The 14,055-nt window shown below is 31.2% G+C and overlaps 3 protein-coding genes across 6 annotated transcripts; 1 reads left to right on the top strand and 2 right to left on the bottom strand.

The window, feature by feature from the left end:
• LOC663438 (alpha-tocopherol transfer protein-like) lies at nt 1–6,767 on the top strand. Of its 2 annotated transcripts, none has more exons than XM_008195517.3 (7): nt 1–228; nt 5,369–5,548; nt 5,600–5,694; nt 5,743–5,896; nt 5,948–6,141; nt 6,192–6,453; nt 6,503–6,767. In XM_008195517.3, the coding sequence occupies exons 1-7, from the start codon at nt 144–146 to the stop codon at nt 6,541–6,543; spliced, it is 1,011 nt and encodes a 336-aa protein (XP_008193739.1). In that variant the 5' UTR covers nt 1–143; the 3' UTR covers nt 6,544–6,767. The 2 variants fall into 2 exon arrangements, with proteins under 2 accessions (XP_008193739.1, XP_008193740.1); XM_008195518.3 differs by lacking the exon at nt 1–228 and adding an exon at nt 3,185–3,336.
• A 42-nt stretch (nt 6,768–6,809) lies between these two features.
• LOC100141676 (alpha-tocopherol transfer protein) lies at nt 6,810–9,308 on the bottom strand. 2 transcript variants are annotated; one of them, XM_064356705.1, is made up of 8 exons: nt 9,148–9,308; nt 8,589–8,779; nt 7,781–7,875; nt 7,578–7,731; nt 7,333–7,526; nt 7,164–7,274; nt 6,967–7,117; nt 6,810–6,916 (listed from the first exon to the last, which is right to left on the bottom strand). In XM_064356705.1, the coding sequence occupies exons 2-8, from the start codon at nt 8,767–8,769 to the stop codon at nt 6,882–6,884; spliced, it is 921 nt and encodes a 306-aa protein (XP_064212775.1). In that variant the 5' UTR covers nt 8,770–8,779; nt 9,148–9,308; the 3' UTR covers nt 6,810–6,881. The 2 variants fall into 2 exon arrangements, with proteins under 2 accessions (XP_064212775.1, XP_001815618.1); XM_001815566.4 differs by lacking the exon at nt 9,148–9,308 and having other exon boundaries at nt 8,589–8,922.
• Nucleotides 9,309–10,461: 1,153 nt separating this feature from the next.
• On the bottom strand, nt 10,462–12,765 carry LOC663471 (uncharacterized protein). Of its 2 annotated transcripts, none has more exons than XM_008195519.3 (5): nt 12,625–12,765; nt 12,353–12,574; nt 11,633–11,789; nt 10,796–11,100; nt 10,462–10,741 (listed from the first exon to the last, which is right to left on the bottom strand). In XM_008195519.3, the coding sequence occupies exons 2-5, from the start codon at nt 12,572–12,574 to the stop codon at nt 10,559–10,561; spliced, it is 867 nt and encodes a 288-aa protein (XP_008193741.1). In that variant the 5' UTR covers nt 12,625–12,765; the 3' UTR covers nt 10,462–10,558. The 2 variants fall into 2 exon arrangements, with proteins under 2 accessions (XP_008193741.1, XP_974607.1); XM_969514.5 differs by having other exon boundaries at nt 12,353–12,581; nt 12,625–12,715.
• Between the last annotated feature and the right edge of the window lie 1,290 nt (nt 12,766–14,055).

Below are 14,055 nucleotides of genomic sequence, written 5' to 3'. Positions count from 1 at the left end.
CACTTTCAGTTACGCATGCGAACGTTGTGTAAGCGGACCTTTAGCGCATACCGAGTTTATGAATAATTCAGAAAAATCGAAAGTTATCGTTTAGGTAAAGTTATCGTAGTGACGAGCCAGTTTTACAGTGTATTCGGTTTAAAATGGGCAAAAATAAAAACAGTGAAATTGAGGAAACGGGGGATTTACCAGAAGTTAAAATTATTTATGTCCCCGTAACAAAAGAAAGTAAGTAGGTTTACATTTAATGCAATTTAGAAAATTAAAATTCGTAAATTGCACCAAACTAGGTCACTTTTGCACGAGCGTATGATAAAGTTGCCTCGCCATGTAGTAATTGTAGTATCTCATCTTTGAGTAAATCGTTTCATAAATTGCAAAAATATTTAATGAAAAAAAAATATTTCCCCGAGTGGCAATGAAAACCGGCACCTCAACATCAAGGGGATTTACAGTGACGTTAAGACACCAGTGGATGACCTATCTTGTTTAACCTTGCATAAGGATAATCACCTGCACAAGATATTTATTTCTACAGCGTCAAAATTAGCGATTACTCAGTAACCTATGAGAAAAATTGTATGTTTTGAAAGATTTTGCGGAAATGCCAGCGACGATAATAATCATAGAAATATTGTTAGTGATACAATCACTCAACATGTCAAGGCGAATGCGATGTTGTTCACAATAACATGAACCAAAATATTTGTTCTAATTGTGTAGCATTTTTCGCATCTCGATAATTTGTTTGTTTTATTGAAAGGTTTCGCACAGGTGAGGTGCAAATGTTAGATGTGTAAATATAGACGAGTGTGATCTGGCGAAAAGTCATAAATTGCATCCAATAATTACCAGTTTGCATTCGTGGTTCGACCTTGACTTTGTTTTATAAATAAAGTATATTTTTGCTTATTAGCGATATTAAAAACAACAATCAGCATGAAAGATTAAAGGGTGACGGTCATCGAAACGAGGCAGTTTTCACTTCTGAAGGCTGAAGGGCTTTTACGAAAGTATTCCTTCTGTTTAAAATGCGTAACGGAGCATTGTGGTGCAATTTATTAAAAACTGAGTTTTCGCATTAATTTGTAATTATTGGAACAACGTTTTTAGTTCGCGTTTAAACACGAAAAGTGAAATTAGTGCCAATTGTTTAAATTAAACACTGGAACCGTTCCGTTATTTTCTCTGCTGATTTTATCTGACAAAATTTGGCGTAAATGTATTTTCGTGAAACAGTGAAAATTCTGTATTTAAAATTGAAATTCACTCAAGAAATATTTAATAATAATAATAATTTAAAAACACTAAACACTATCAATAAAAATGTTTCAAATATGTAATTTACAATGGTTTTTCCCTGCGGTGTCATCTTGGTTTTTCTGTTCTAAAGTAACATTAATAAAGTAGGTTTTTAAAGTGATATTTCTGCTAATTCATGTCAGACGGTATGAGTATGGCCATTAACATATTTTAATATTCATTATGGAGGCTACCAATTTTAACGTTTTGTAAGTGAACTCTGATAAAGTTATAGTTAACGTCATAAGGCCGATACGAAGCAAATAAATGACGTGGTTGAATCAACCGACTCAGTTTTTGAGAAAGTTTTGCTAAACCGAGCTGAAAGTTTATTAAAGTGGAGATTTTTTGTTTTTATTTTATTTTGTAGTCAACTTTTTGACTACCTAATCTGTAAATGAAAGAAAAAATGTGTCACAAAACGAGATTCTTGTTTATAAAATATTCCATTAATACATTTTTAATGAATGGATTTTTTATTCGGAAACTACGAATATAAGGCAATTTTCGAGTAGATAATTGTAAACATAATAGTTTACCGCCTTCATGTGATAAAATATGATACAGTTGGGCGTTATTCCCGGTTTGATAAGATAATACAAAAGAACCAGATAACATACAAACTTTTATGCCAACTCAGTTGATAACTTTGCAAAATTAGGTCCTTCATAGACCTTTCTCATTGGTACAAGAAAATTACTTTGCTTTTTTTAATTTATATAGCTGGAACTGAAGCTAAAGTCAACGACGAATCGTTGCTTTTTTGTACTAGATTACAAAAACCATTTTTAAAATACTAGTTACATAATTATGTTTACATAAATTACGAAAAGAATCAAATCGTAGAGTTGCATCACTTGGCATTCAATGGAAAGCAGCCTAGAGGTGTATGCATGTTGACTTCAATGGTTCTTCGTCATCTGTCAAGGTTATAAATAGAGATTTTATAAAAGAGTTACTTCATTAAATCATTACATACTGTGTGTTATTATTTTGTCAGAAAAAACGCAAAAATTTAACTTCAACTAGACAGAAAATGCTTTTTTAATAGTTTGCCGGATGATTTTGTCCTTACGAAGAGGAAATTGATAAATCTCCGAAAAGTCAAGTTACGCATTATCCTATTACACTAATAACATTACACCATTTTGCTATAATCATCTAGCGTGTCTTTAAAAATGAGTCACCATTTTGTTGATTGATGTAGTGAATTGTTGGCTGCCGTCATTTTATTTCCAATGATCAACTTATTTGTTGACTAAGCTCATCAAGTAACAATTTTTTTCAATCATTACTCTTGAGTTAAATATGAATTATATATTTTATGAAGGAAAAATACAAAAAAATCTATAACTAGTTCTAAGACTATAATACCTAATTGGTGGCCGAAAACTTATTATTAGCTAATAATTCATTAGAGCAAAAATGATTTTCTGGACAAGTGATACCAATAACTTATAAACACGTAGCAAACAAGTTCTTAAACAGAGGAATATTTTTGCCACAATTAATGTTAATTGTACGTGTAATTAAGGTAATAAAATATATTTTTTAATAATTTTGTTCGATTACATGGCATTTGAAGCAGACTAATCACTGCCAATTTCTGTGTCTCTAATTCAATTTTTGTGGGAAAAAAAAGGAGCAGTGGGTAGGAGTAGAATAAACAAGTGCGGTTTAATAACAAATTTTTTCATTGTTTTTTTTTGTGTGTGAAACGCGAGGTTATTTGGCACAGTCGGCACATCCGACCTTCATCTTTTTACTACTTGCACAATTTTATGTAGTGTATTTACCACGATTACTAATTAGACTGACGCAAGAACTCATTTCATCGACCTCCTCTTAGTCTCTTTCCCCCAAATGCAAAATGCAATGGAAAAAACACACAATCCTGCGCATGTCATTTTAAATTCTTGGCACCTGCATGAAAACTAACTTAACACAAACAGAAGATTAGTTTGAGATCAGGTTCTCGTTCCTGCTTAGAAAGTTGTGTGGTCGTTGAAACAGTGAAAGAAGCGAAGATGTCGAGTAAGTCATTATCATTTTGTTTATAACACACAATTTTCCTGCATGAGCGCACCAAAAAAGCACCACTTTTTAACACGATTTCGTTTTTCTCTTGCATTTATGTGACCTATGGTGTCAAATATTTACCCACAATCAATGTTTTAAAGCTTTATTTGACCTGTTTTACGTCAGAGTTTTTACTATGTGGTTTCTACTATTTTTTATTTTTATGAAATTTTTAAAACTTAGAAAATACATTTTTATTTGGTGTGAACAATATTATTGGAATCAGTTTAAAAACAATCTATTTATTTCTAAAATCCTATTATTTGCATACAAGTTTTACGTTTTGCGTAATTAATTAAGCGGTATTTTTGTTAATAAATTAACATTTTTCACTTATTAATAACGTGCGACAGTTTTTAGCCACAGAGAATTGTTAGAACAGGTTTTAAACTTTGTTACAAAATTTCCACTTGGGTATAAGAACTGGTATTACCCAAACCTTTTAGTTTTTTTACATATTAGTCAGGGTTACTTATATTGACGTCAGCAAATTAGTGGAGGTGTAAGATGAATTTTAAGAGTTGCAAAAGGAAGAATTAAGTGGATCTATAAAAATAATATTTTGATTTTACAAAATTCTCTAGAATATATTTGTTGTTATCTCCTGCATTTTATTAAATCCAGATTTATTCATAAAATCAATAGAATGTGTGTCGTGTAGACAAAAAAAAACAAAATTGATTTAAACAACTTTCTAGTTTTTTAATATGCAGTAGGTAATAAATAACACCATTAGGAACCTTGTTAAATTAGACTGTATCTAAATGCTTGTAAATTTCAAAACTCTTTATTCAAAACAAAACAATCATTTTAATTGTCGTTAACCACAGAAGTCAAAGGAATCAATGTGAACAAGATCATTAATACCAACCTTTGGTATTATAATTTCAGGACGATTTATTTCCATTTTCCAATATTTCTTCTTTGACTTATGACGATCTTAATTCATAAATGATCTGCATAATACTGAATTGTGATTACACTAGATGAGTTTTTAATGTGCGCACATTTTATAATTAAAATATAATTAAACAAAAATTTATTTTTAAAATTTACAATCGTCAGACTTGAGACTTGTATTAACTTCGTACGACACACACTAAGGCTATGATAATTTGATAATAACTTTCACTAGTCAATTGAATGAAGTGAAAATGAATTAAAAGCTGTCGTGTTTAAAAACAACACTTGTATGCAATTTATTAAAAGGTGTGATAATAATTATCAAAATACAAATTTTACATCGCAAAATAATGAATTAATGGTCAACGTACATAATTGGTTAATTAGTAGCAAATAATATTTTTATTGCTTTTACAAAGGCAATGGTAGTTTATTTTATTACAGACGTACTTCATAACATAACGTGCAATAATAAAACGATTAGGAATTATTAATAGAAAAGCAGTTATAGTAACTGGAAAATTTACAAAGAAGATATGAATAAGGTTTGGTAATTGCTTTGTTTGCATACGCAGTACTCACTAGTCCACAAAACAATTTTACATTTTTTCGAACATCAAGACGTTCGTGTTCAAGGCTTTTCCTTAAGGTTTCTTTCATAATTAACAATTACTGTTGTTGAACTTTGGATGCATACTAATAGTGTTATGTAAGACGTAGATTCTGAAGTTTTTTATAAATAAAATCCAAGGCCGTTTTTTGTATCTTTTTTATCTTCCTGAGTATCTAATCGATAAAGCGGTTTCAAATGTGGACTTAAGAAATTTACAAAATTCATTAAAAACAGATAAATTACCACGTTTTTACCTATTTTTCCTGAATACCAAATAATTCTCAGCTTTTTTGTAACTTGATTTGCAATTTTATTACGCTTTTGATAACAAAAAAATGCGTCAACACCATTTTTCGATTATTTGAAAATTAAACACAATTATGCAAATTTTGATTTCTTACGTCACATTCAATTAAACAATTATTAGTAGAACTGTAACTATAAGTTAGAAAAATGTGTGTTTTTTTTCAGTTGCACCCAACATGTTGTCTGAAATGACCCAACTTCCTACAGTTCAAGTTGGAGATTACAATTTGCACCTTGAGCTTGAGGATTTGTCACCAGAAGCAAGAGAAATTGCGAGGAAGGAACTTAGAGAAACTCCTGATGTTTCAAGGGAGGCAGTTTCCACGTTAAGAGATCTTCTAAAAGGTGTGGATATCTCAACAATTTTTGTGTTTATTTATTTTGTCATTTCTTTAGAGGAAAAAGATCTGCATGTTCCATTGGAAAATGACCAGTGGCTCATCAGGTTCTTGCGGCCATGTAAATTTTATCCCGAAAGTGCCTTAGAATTGGTTCGTAATTATTAAAAAAAATAAACTTTGTTAACTTGATGATTTTAGATTAAGAGATATTATAGTTTTAAAGTGAAACATTCCGACATCTATAATGGTCTAGTGCCTAGCAAAGAGAAAAATATTTTCGAACAGAACATTTTGACAGTCCAACCCAACAGAGATCAGTTAGGAAGAAGAATCTTGATCCTTGAACTAGGAAGTAAGCACTATGACTATAAATGTTTCCGGCGCTACTTTTAATTTTTTTTAGAAAAATGGAAAACTAGCGAAGTTACTCTGGACGAGGTTTTCAAAGGTGCCGTCCTATTTTTAGAACTTGCCATGCTAGAACCTGAAACTCAAGTTTGTGGTGCTGTTGTTGTTTTCGATATGGATGGCCTGTCTTTATCACAAACAACGAAATTCACGCCGATGTTTGCCAAAAGGATTGTCGATTGGCTACAAGTAGGTATTGTTTTATAAAAGAAATCCTTTAACAAATCGTAATTTTTCAGGATAGCGTTCCCCTGAGGATTAAAAACATTCATATTGTCAATCAGCCCTACATTTTCAAAATCGTGTTCAATTTGTTTAAACCATTCTTGCGGGAAAAACTAAGGAACAGGATTATTTTCCACGGAACTGACCGTAAATCCCTGCATCAACATATCAGTCCCAAATGCTTGCCTGAATGTTATGGAGGAAGCTTAAACTTGCCCAGAATCAATGGACCACAGTGGTTGGAGCTTCTGTTGCAATGTGATAAAGAATATGAAGGTATGTTTTCGACCAGTGTTATGTAATTGTCGTAACTGTCTTTTTTCAGCAATCAACAGTTACGGATATAACAAGAAGGTGGAAAAATAACAAACACCGCAGTTAGTCAAGTATTAGTCAAAACATTCCAAAAATCACTTTTTTATTTAGAGGTAGATAATTGGGTGTGTTGTATACTTTTATATTCATGATAAGTCGTGTATTAATAGGAAAGATTGTTGATATTTTGTTGTATCGTAAAATAACTTAATTTTTTATAATGCGTTAAATGAGGAACACTGGTTATTGCTCAAGAATAAAATTGTCATAAACGCTGTTTTGTCTCATTTTCACCCACTGATAATAAATCAAAATCGTTTTCGTAATTATTTTATTTAAAAAATATTTAATTTTACAATTTGAAAAATACGCAGATGTAAACCAACTCATTAGGTTTCTTTAATATACCGGTAGCTGTTGAATTCTGAAACAGAAATCTTACTTAAAACCACAAAACAAAAAATGCGTCCGTACTTTCAAAAAGTTCTTCGTAAAAAAACAGCATTTCTGAAAGCAATCGTCCTGGGTATTCTGGTACCTTTCCGCTACCTCCGAAATGTGTGGGCAAGGCATCGGCCGACATATGTTTACAAAGTATTTCCTTATTAGAACCGTGGAAAAATAACTACAAAATTGCTGTTATTTTTCGGTATTGTCACTCGTTCTCTTACTCTTTTTTTAAGTTTTTCTCCAATAAAAGGTTTAAAAATGGCATAGACCATGTTGAAGAATATCGACTGATTTATAATGTGAATTCCCTTCAGTCTGACTGGGGCACAATCCTGCAAAAGTTGGTAAAAATTTTTTTTAGTAGAAATGCTAGATGAAAAAAAGGCCAACCTGCACCCAATCCACCATAAGCTTTGCGACAGTTGGCGAGAACTGATACACGTGGTTTAGGGAAAATCCTTCCATGTTTAAAATAACGTGAACACCAGCTACTTGTGTCTTTGGCTCCAACATTGCAATCTCTATGGCCACCATAATAGCTCTGAACATGTCTGCCACAGCTACGTCCTTTGGATTCCACTTAGCTTGAAAAAATATTCAAAAAAGTGTCTCTTTTACTTTTATGATTTCCATACTTCCTGCGTTAATAATCATTATCCTTGATCCCGTCGGAGTTCTAGTTGGTAGGAAAACAAACACTTCATTATCAAAAACATGTCTTACGCTGTTAGGCGTCACGTCTACGCCATATTTCGGATGTTTCAGTTTGAACTTATAAAACTTTTTCAACTAAAAAGAAATATTCACCGATGTGATGCGAAATGAAAAATGTACTTACGACGCGAAATGCACTGTCGGGATAAAATTTAAAAGGTCTTAAGAACTTTAGCAAAAAGTTGACGTCGTCGAGGGGTAAATGTAAACCAGGCTCCTCTGAAACATTTAATTATCAAGGTTTTTTTTGGCAATTGAAAGTAAATTATTATTGTCACTTTGTGTCTATTATGTGTGAGTGCAATATATTGAAATTTATACTGGCCTTTACTTCTTGTTGTCCAAGGTTAACTTTAGCCTTGTCTGAAATACTAATTTTTCAGAGTTTTAAACTAGCACTGAAAAATTATTTGTCTTTTAGAAACGATATTGATATTTATTATCGTGTGAAGACTAACTTGCGGCTTTGCCGGTAAATGACCTACGGAGGAGTTCAAAGCACGAATCTCGGTTTGAATTTAAACTAAATAGAGAGGTCGGACAATTGTTAAAAGGTTAAAGAAATTTTCATTAAGCGGTCGATTCTACTTAACACGACTATTTTGTAAATTGTGTAGCACTCACATGATTATTACAAATGGAATACACGCTTCTGGATCCTTTTAAGTAAAGTTGCGTTACCTTTCGTAAATGTTTCTCAAGTTCATTGCAAAGGATCAAGTACCAACATACCGTTGCTCGTTTTGTTTTTATTGCTATTAATTGCAATGAGAATTAAATCAAACTATTCTAAAATTCTGCATCCAACAGCTGGTTGATAAAATTCCCCCGATAACCACATATCTGCAGGAAACTAGCAGGAATTTTAAAGTACGCGCAATGTATACTAATTTAAAAAACAATGAAAAAAGTTAAAAGCAGTTTTTACTTACTTTGAATAAATTCTCTGAATTCCCGTAAAGCATTTTCGACAACTTCCGGGGTTTCCCGAAGCTCATTTTTGGCACGTTCTTTGTACGTTTCGTCTAAATCTTCTAAATCAAGCCTCAACTGGCATTCTCCCAATTGCACAAATGGCACATTGTCGTCTCCTTTTTCTACACGGAGGCCCATCTTAACTGACCTAATAAAATACAAAAAAGGCACTAAACACAGTTCGCTTGCAAGCTAGCTGTGCTGGAGCTGATGCACATGGGTAATGTGAAATCACCAGCAGATGCTTAAATACGCCCCTCTCGAAAAGGTACAAACACGATAATGACAAGTTCATTGTTTGTGTATTTGTATATTCTTAGTCATGATTTCGTGTAGTTTTAACAACAGAATAGTAATTAAATTTTAATTGTGAGCTAAAGGGTCATTTGCTCGATGGCTCAGCAGGACCCAAATATGTTTTCTCAGCGTGACCTCTGCCCGAAACAACACAATTTTTAGAAAATACGGAAATATTTGCAATTTGATTTTTCCAAAAGTACAAATTTATGTACTCACCCTGGACTTCACATTTAATATTAACACAAATGAGTCATTACTTTATCGTTTTCATAAACCAATGATCACACAATTATTATGCAAGATCTTTTCCAGGAATACTTTTGTGTATGTGACAACAGAATAATGTTACTGAAACTCAACGTTCAACACGTTTTGTTATGTTTTTAAATTTAATTAACCTTCTGACACGGGAAACACAAATGGTAATGATATTTGAAGACAAAACAGTGTTATTCTTTATTTTACCGTCAGATACGTGGCCAAATTAAAATTTTGGACTAAGCAGGAAGAACAAACTTTAATTTATCAAAAGATTATTGTTAAATCAATTAAATTGCTCTTTTAAATTTGTGAGGAATACAAAATGGTACGTTTTTTATTAATTTTTTGATATAAAAGATTCAAAATAGCATTATTTCCAACATTTAAGTAAGCTTATTTGACGAAATTGTATTTTTTCACGAAATTTGAAGAAGGTTTATGTCCAGGTTTAACCGCATTTCCTAACGAATCCTGTAGATGGCTCTTCGATATCGAAAATTGTACATTTGAGAGAGTGGCAAAGCTTTAATTTGCCTTATTGGATCAGTGACACTGCTGTATTCTTAGTTGACTAGCTTAGAAAGCACGAGTCAAATAATATTGTTTTGAAACATACTTATTTAAGCTAATACTAATTTGAGTTATAAAAAAAGTTCCCTTCAAATGTTCTCACTCACCGTAAAATAGGACTGCAATTTTTTTCTGAATTATCAATTAAACCAATACTTATCTTATTTTTAAAATTAGATGAATTATCTCATCTAGATATTCTTCAGTGCAAATTTGAACAAGTTCGCCACTGGCCTTATCTATTTAATCAGAAAAATATTTGCGGTGTCTTAATACATTTTGCAAATCTAGCAATTCAGTTTCTAGTTTAAAGTTTGTTTTGTAAAAATGATAATCTTTTTTAAGTAACACAGAAATAATCGGCTGTGAGCTTATGAAATTTTGTCCTTGTGTTATCTTAATCCACAAGAAACACCTTTTAACGATATGACTGACAAATGCTGTGAATGATTGTAATGGTATTTTGTAAGACATAAGCATAAAGCACATCAAATTGTCATAAAACACACGTAATTTAGCAAAAGAAATAAATTGTTCAAACAATTAATTATTAATTAATGTCACATGTGTTTTTCAACTTTAATTGAAACGCTTGGTTTATAGCTGCATTATAGAAAAGTTAATTTTAGCACAGAAAACTGATTGAAATGTTTGTTTGACATCAAGCGTCATGAGTTTTCTAAAATAAAAAACGGTCACTATATTTTTGAATGTCTTTATTTATGAAAAGATAACATGATAACTAATAATTGTTATGAATATTGATTATAATGTCGAGCTTAAGCTTAACACAAGTCTATTTCTTCACGTATCCAAAGGTGTTAAAAGTGCGTATATGGTCGGAATATTTCTCAATGCAGGGATACCAGTCAGCGCCTGTGTAATCAATTTTAGGCATAGTTCCGTCGTAGTCTTTTGGCAGATGCGATGGTTCAATGTACTTGTGAAGACTGGACATTTTGCTTCCATGGAAGAAAATCTGTAACACATTTTATTAGAAATACCAGAGACTTAATAATGCTACCAAACGTACTCTATTCTTTAGTTTCTCCTTAATAAAAGGTTTGAAGATTTGCCAAACCATTTTAAAAATGAAGGGTTGTTTGACCATGTGAACTTCTTTGAGTCTCAACGGCATTGCATCTTGAATAAAACTAAGCAGCTTGAGACTGAAAGCGGGTGAGAACGCAGAGATTTGTTTCAGACTCAAACCATCGAAGTCCATTATAACAACAACCCCACGCACTTGGGTTTCTGGCTCCAAAACGGCCGCTTCGTGGATAAGGTAGAAAATACGGAACAATTGGTCCGATGTCACTTTCGAAGTGTCCCATGACCCTAAATAAACACAGAAATAAATAACTTCTGGATATTTTTTTTATTTAAATTTTTGATGATTTTGATCAAAAGCGGCTACAACCTTGACTTTCAAGAGTTACTTGAACTTCGCAAGGCTAAAAAAATATTTTCGTTACAATTTGTAATTTTTATATTGAGTGGAGACAAAAAAAGAATCCTAAAATACTGACTTAAAAATAGTATGTCCGAAAAAAATTAACCTGTCACGAATTTGCTGCAGAATTACAAAGTACGGGCCATTACCTGCTGGTTTTTATTAAAAGATACTTTGACCTGATGTGTAATGTGTAAAGTTCTTACAAATTATTAGTTTGAATCACGGCTTGGAAATGAATGTCCAAAGGTTACAATATTTATTTGTTTATTATAATTATGGCTAAAGACTAGCAAGACAATAATTACGCTTTTGTTGTGACAAGTAGATACATTTATAAAAGCAGAATTTGCAAGTTTTGTCCAAATTTTAATTTACAAAAAAAAAAGTTTTTGCGAAATGAGATGTCAAACTTACCTCCAACATTGACTAGAAGCACTCTTCTTCCTTTGTTGTCTCTGTTTGTCAAAACGTTAACGACATTATGTTCCGTAAATGCTTGTTTTTCATCTTCTGGCATCAAATTTTCTAGATTGTCTTTGTACTTCAGCTTGAAATCGCTAACGCGTTTCATCTATAACAACAAAAAATGCATAATTAATGTATTTATCCGATAATAGTATGTGACATTAAGCACAGCACTTTAAGATAAAATAATGATAAGGTATAAATTTTTATTTTATCAATCGTACAATTTAAAAATTATGATAATTTTATTGCATTTAATTTTGCAAATGTTCAGTGCATGATATTTTAATGGGCCTATTTCTACAAAGAAACGTAATTTTTAAAATTGGATAATGTGAAAAAATAAGATGATTGCGATATTAACTTTTTATAAACAACATGAAATACCTTTATTAAAATATTACGTAGCGAATTTTGTTTTACATTGTTTCACAGTAATTTTACATTTTCACTATAGAAATTAACTAGACATCAAATAGTTTTAATTAAAATTAAGTAAAGCAACACGGAACATTTTAATTTTTATATGATTTGTTGTTATTACCCAACGAGCAATTAATTTGAACGTAACTCAAAATCCGGTCCCTTATCTTTTACGACTTTGTTATAAAATTTTGAAGAAGATAGACAACACAAAGTTATATAAATTTACAAAAAAAAACAACTTACCAATTCGTAGGCACTTTTCGCGTAAAATTTGCACGGTCTCAAGAAAATCATAAGAGTTTCATCGTCATCTTTGAAGTACATCGTGTCGTCATTTTTCAAAAGTTCCCTTAATTCCTGCAAAGCCTTGGCCACGTTTTCAGGCGTCTCCCGCAATTCCTGTTCGGCAATTTTACGCGATTCTTCGCTAAGTGGTGAGGTGTCCAAATCAAAAGGAGGTGCCATCTTAATACTTCAGAGTTAATTATTGTTTAAAATAAAAAATGTAAACTTACCCTGCCAGTCAGAGTATGTGTTCACAAGAACGTTCAAACAAACAATGTTCGAATAATCTTGAATTTGAAACCTTATAGAAAACTTTATCTGTTGAATTCTCTGTCTGTTACAAAGTTCAGATTTCGAGTTGATTATTTTAAAATAACATGAACTGCATTATCAGTAATTACGTGGCAAGGGCGGAGTTTCATCTGACCGGACTTGGACAATTCTTTTTAAAAATGTGAAATGACTGGGTCCTACTATTGTATACTTATTATTTGTTAATCTACCATTTAGTACTATGTTTGTACATTTTACAACAGTACACCACGTAATTATTGCTAAGTGAATTTTTAGACTTTTTTAATAAATTTATTACTTTTTCTATAATAAATTAAGTATTAGTTACTAAAAATAATTAATAAATGTTCAAAATTACCTACTAATTTTTTGTTATGTAAAAAAAATAAAACAGAAATACCATGGCTTTTAGTCTTATCTAAGTTATATAAAAATAAATATCACTAATTTATCTTTTAATCATTTCTATTAAGTAGTTTAAACTTTTACTTGTAATAAGTAACCTTTAACTATTCGTCACATTATTATCTACCTGTAATCTGACATTAACAAACTATTGTACGCACACTTTTATAATATTAGAGTCATAACTAATTCACTTTTATAAAAAGGTTATAATTAAATATACTATAAAGTATTGCATTAACTAATTATGCATTAAATTTTCTAAAGTAAATCAAAATGAAACCACTATCAATTAAGGGGACACTAACAATTATTTATTTTACTAATAGTTATAAATAAAAAATTTGAAATAAAAAAAAATGAGTTTTATGTTCTGGATACATATTCCGGTTCTTAACATTGTGTGGAAAAAAAAACACTATTTTTGAATAGAATAAATTTCTTGTTAGTTTTGCTCATTTTGGGATTGTTTACAGAGTCACCATTTGAATTTAAATATAGTTTCTAAAGTCTAGGTTGAATTTTTAGTTACTGAATCCTTATCAAATGATCGATAAATAACTAATACGGTCTTGTCTTGACATTATTAGGAGATAGTGTGACCCTTAACCAACGATCTTTATTGTTGCGATAACAAAATTTTCCAACCAACTTAAGTACGTGACTTATAGATATGAGTGATATGACCAATATTCGAGTAACAATCATAGATTGTACTGCAATGAAGACAAAAACAATAAATAATTCACTATATATTTAGAATTAGCCACTTTTAAATTTGTATACAGAAAGATGAGAAAATAAAATTGAGGCAGCAGGAACTAAAACGTGTTTTTCAATTTATTGGTGTAGACAATTTATATTTTGTCTAGTGGTATTCCATCAATCGCCTAATTAATTGTGAAACAAAATACTCGTAAAAGTTTTAGCACAAATAAGTTAGGTGACTATTTCTCACATTT

The sequence above is a fragment of the Tribolium castaneum genome, chromosome 5 (assembly GCF_031307605.1).
Source record: "Tribolium castaneum strain GA2 chromosome 5, icTriCast1.1, whole genome shotgun sequence".
Taxonomy (NCBI): domain Eukaryota; kingdom Metazoa; phylum Arthropoda; class Insecta; order Coleoptera; family Tenebrionidae; genus Tribolium; species Tribolium castaneum.
This window is presented reverse-complemented; position numbering and strand designations above follow the sequence as displayed.

Excerpts from the sequence above, each read along its gene's own strand:
- LOC663438 (XM_008195517.3), top strand. The coding sequence starts at position 144 with ATGGGCAAAAATAAAAACAGTGAAATTGAGGAAACGGGGGATTTACCA. Across the intron at positions 5,549-5,599 it reads GTTAAGAGATCTTCTAAAAG|AGGAAAAAGATCTGCATGTT; the intron begins GTGTGGATATCT and ends TCATTTCTTTAG. Across the intron at positions 6,454-6,502 it reads ATGTGATAAAGAATATGAAG|CAATCAACAGTTACGGATAT; the intron begins GTATGTTTTCGA and ends GTCTTTTTTCAG.
- LOC100141676 (XM_064356705.1), bottom strand. The coding sequence starts at position 8,769 with ATGGGCCTCCGTGTAGAAAAAGGAGACGACAATGTGCCATTTGTGCAA. Across the intron at positions 7,732-7,780 it reads CCGACAGTGCATTTCGCGTC|TTGAAAAAGTTTTATAAGTT; the intron begins GTAAGTACATTT and ends ATTTCTTTTTAG. Across the intron at positions 6,917-6,966 it reads TTACGAAGAACTTTTTGAAA|AATTCAACAGCTACCGGTAT; the intron begins GTACGGACGCAT and ends TTTCTGTTTCAG.
- LOC663471 (XM_008195519.3), bottom strand. The coding sequence starts at position 12,574 with ATGGCACCTCCTTTTGATTTGGACACCTCACCACTTAGCGAAGAATCG. Across the intron at positions 11,790-12,352 it reads CGAAAAGTGCCTACGAATTG|ATGAAACGCGTTAGCGATTT; the intron begins GTAAGTTGTTTT and ends TTGTTGTTATAG. Across the intron at positions 10,742-10,795 it reads AGGAGAAACTAAAGAATAGA|ATTTTCTTCCATGGAAGCAA; the intron begins GTACGTTTGGTA and ends AATGTGTTACAG.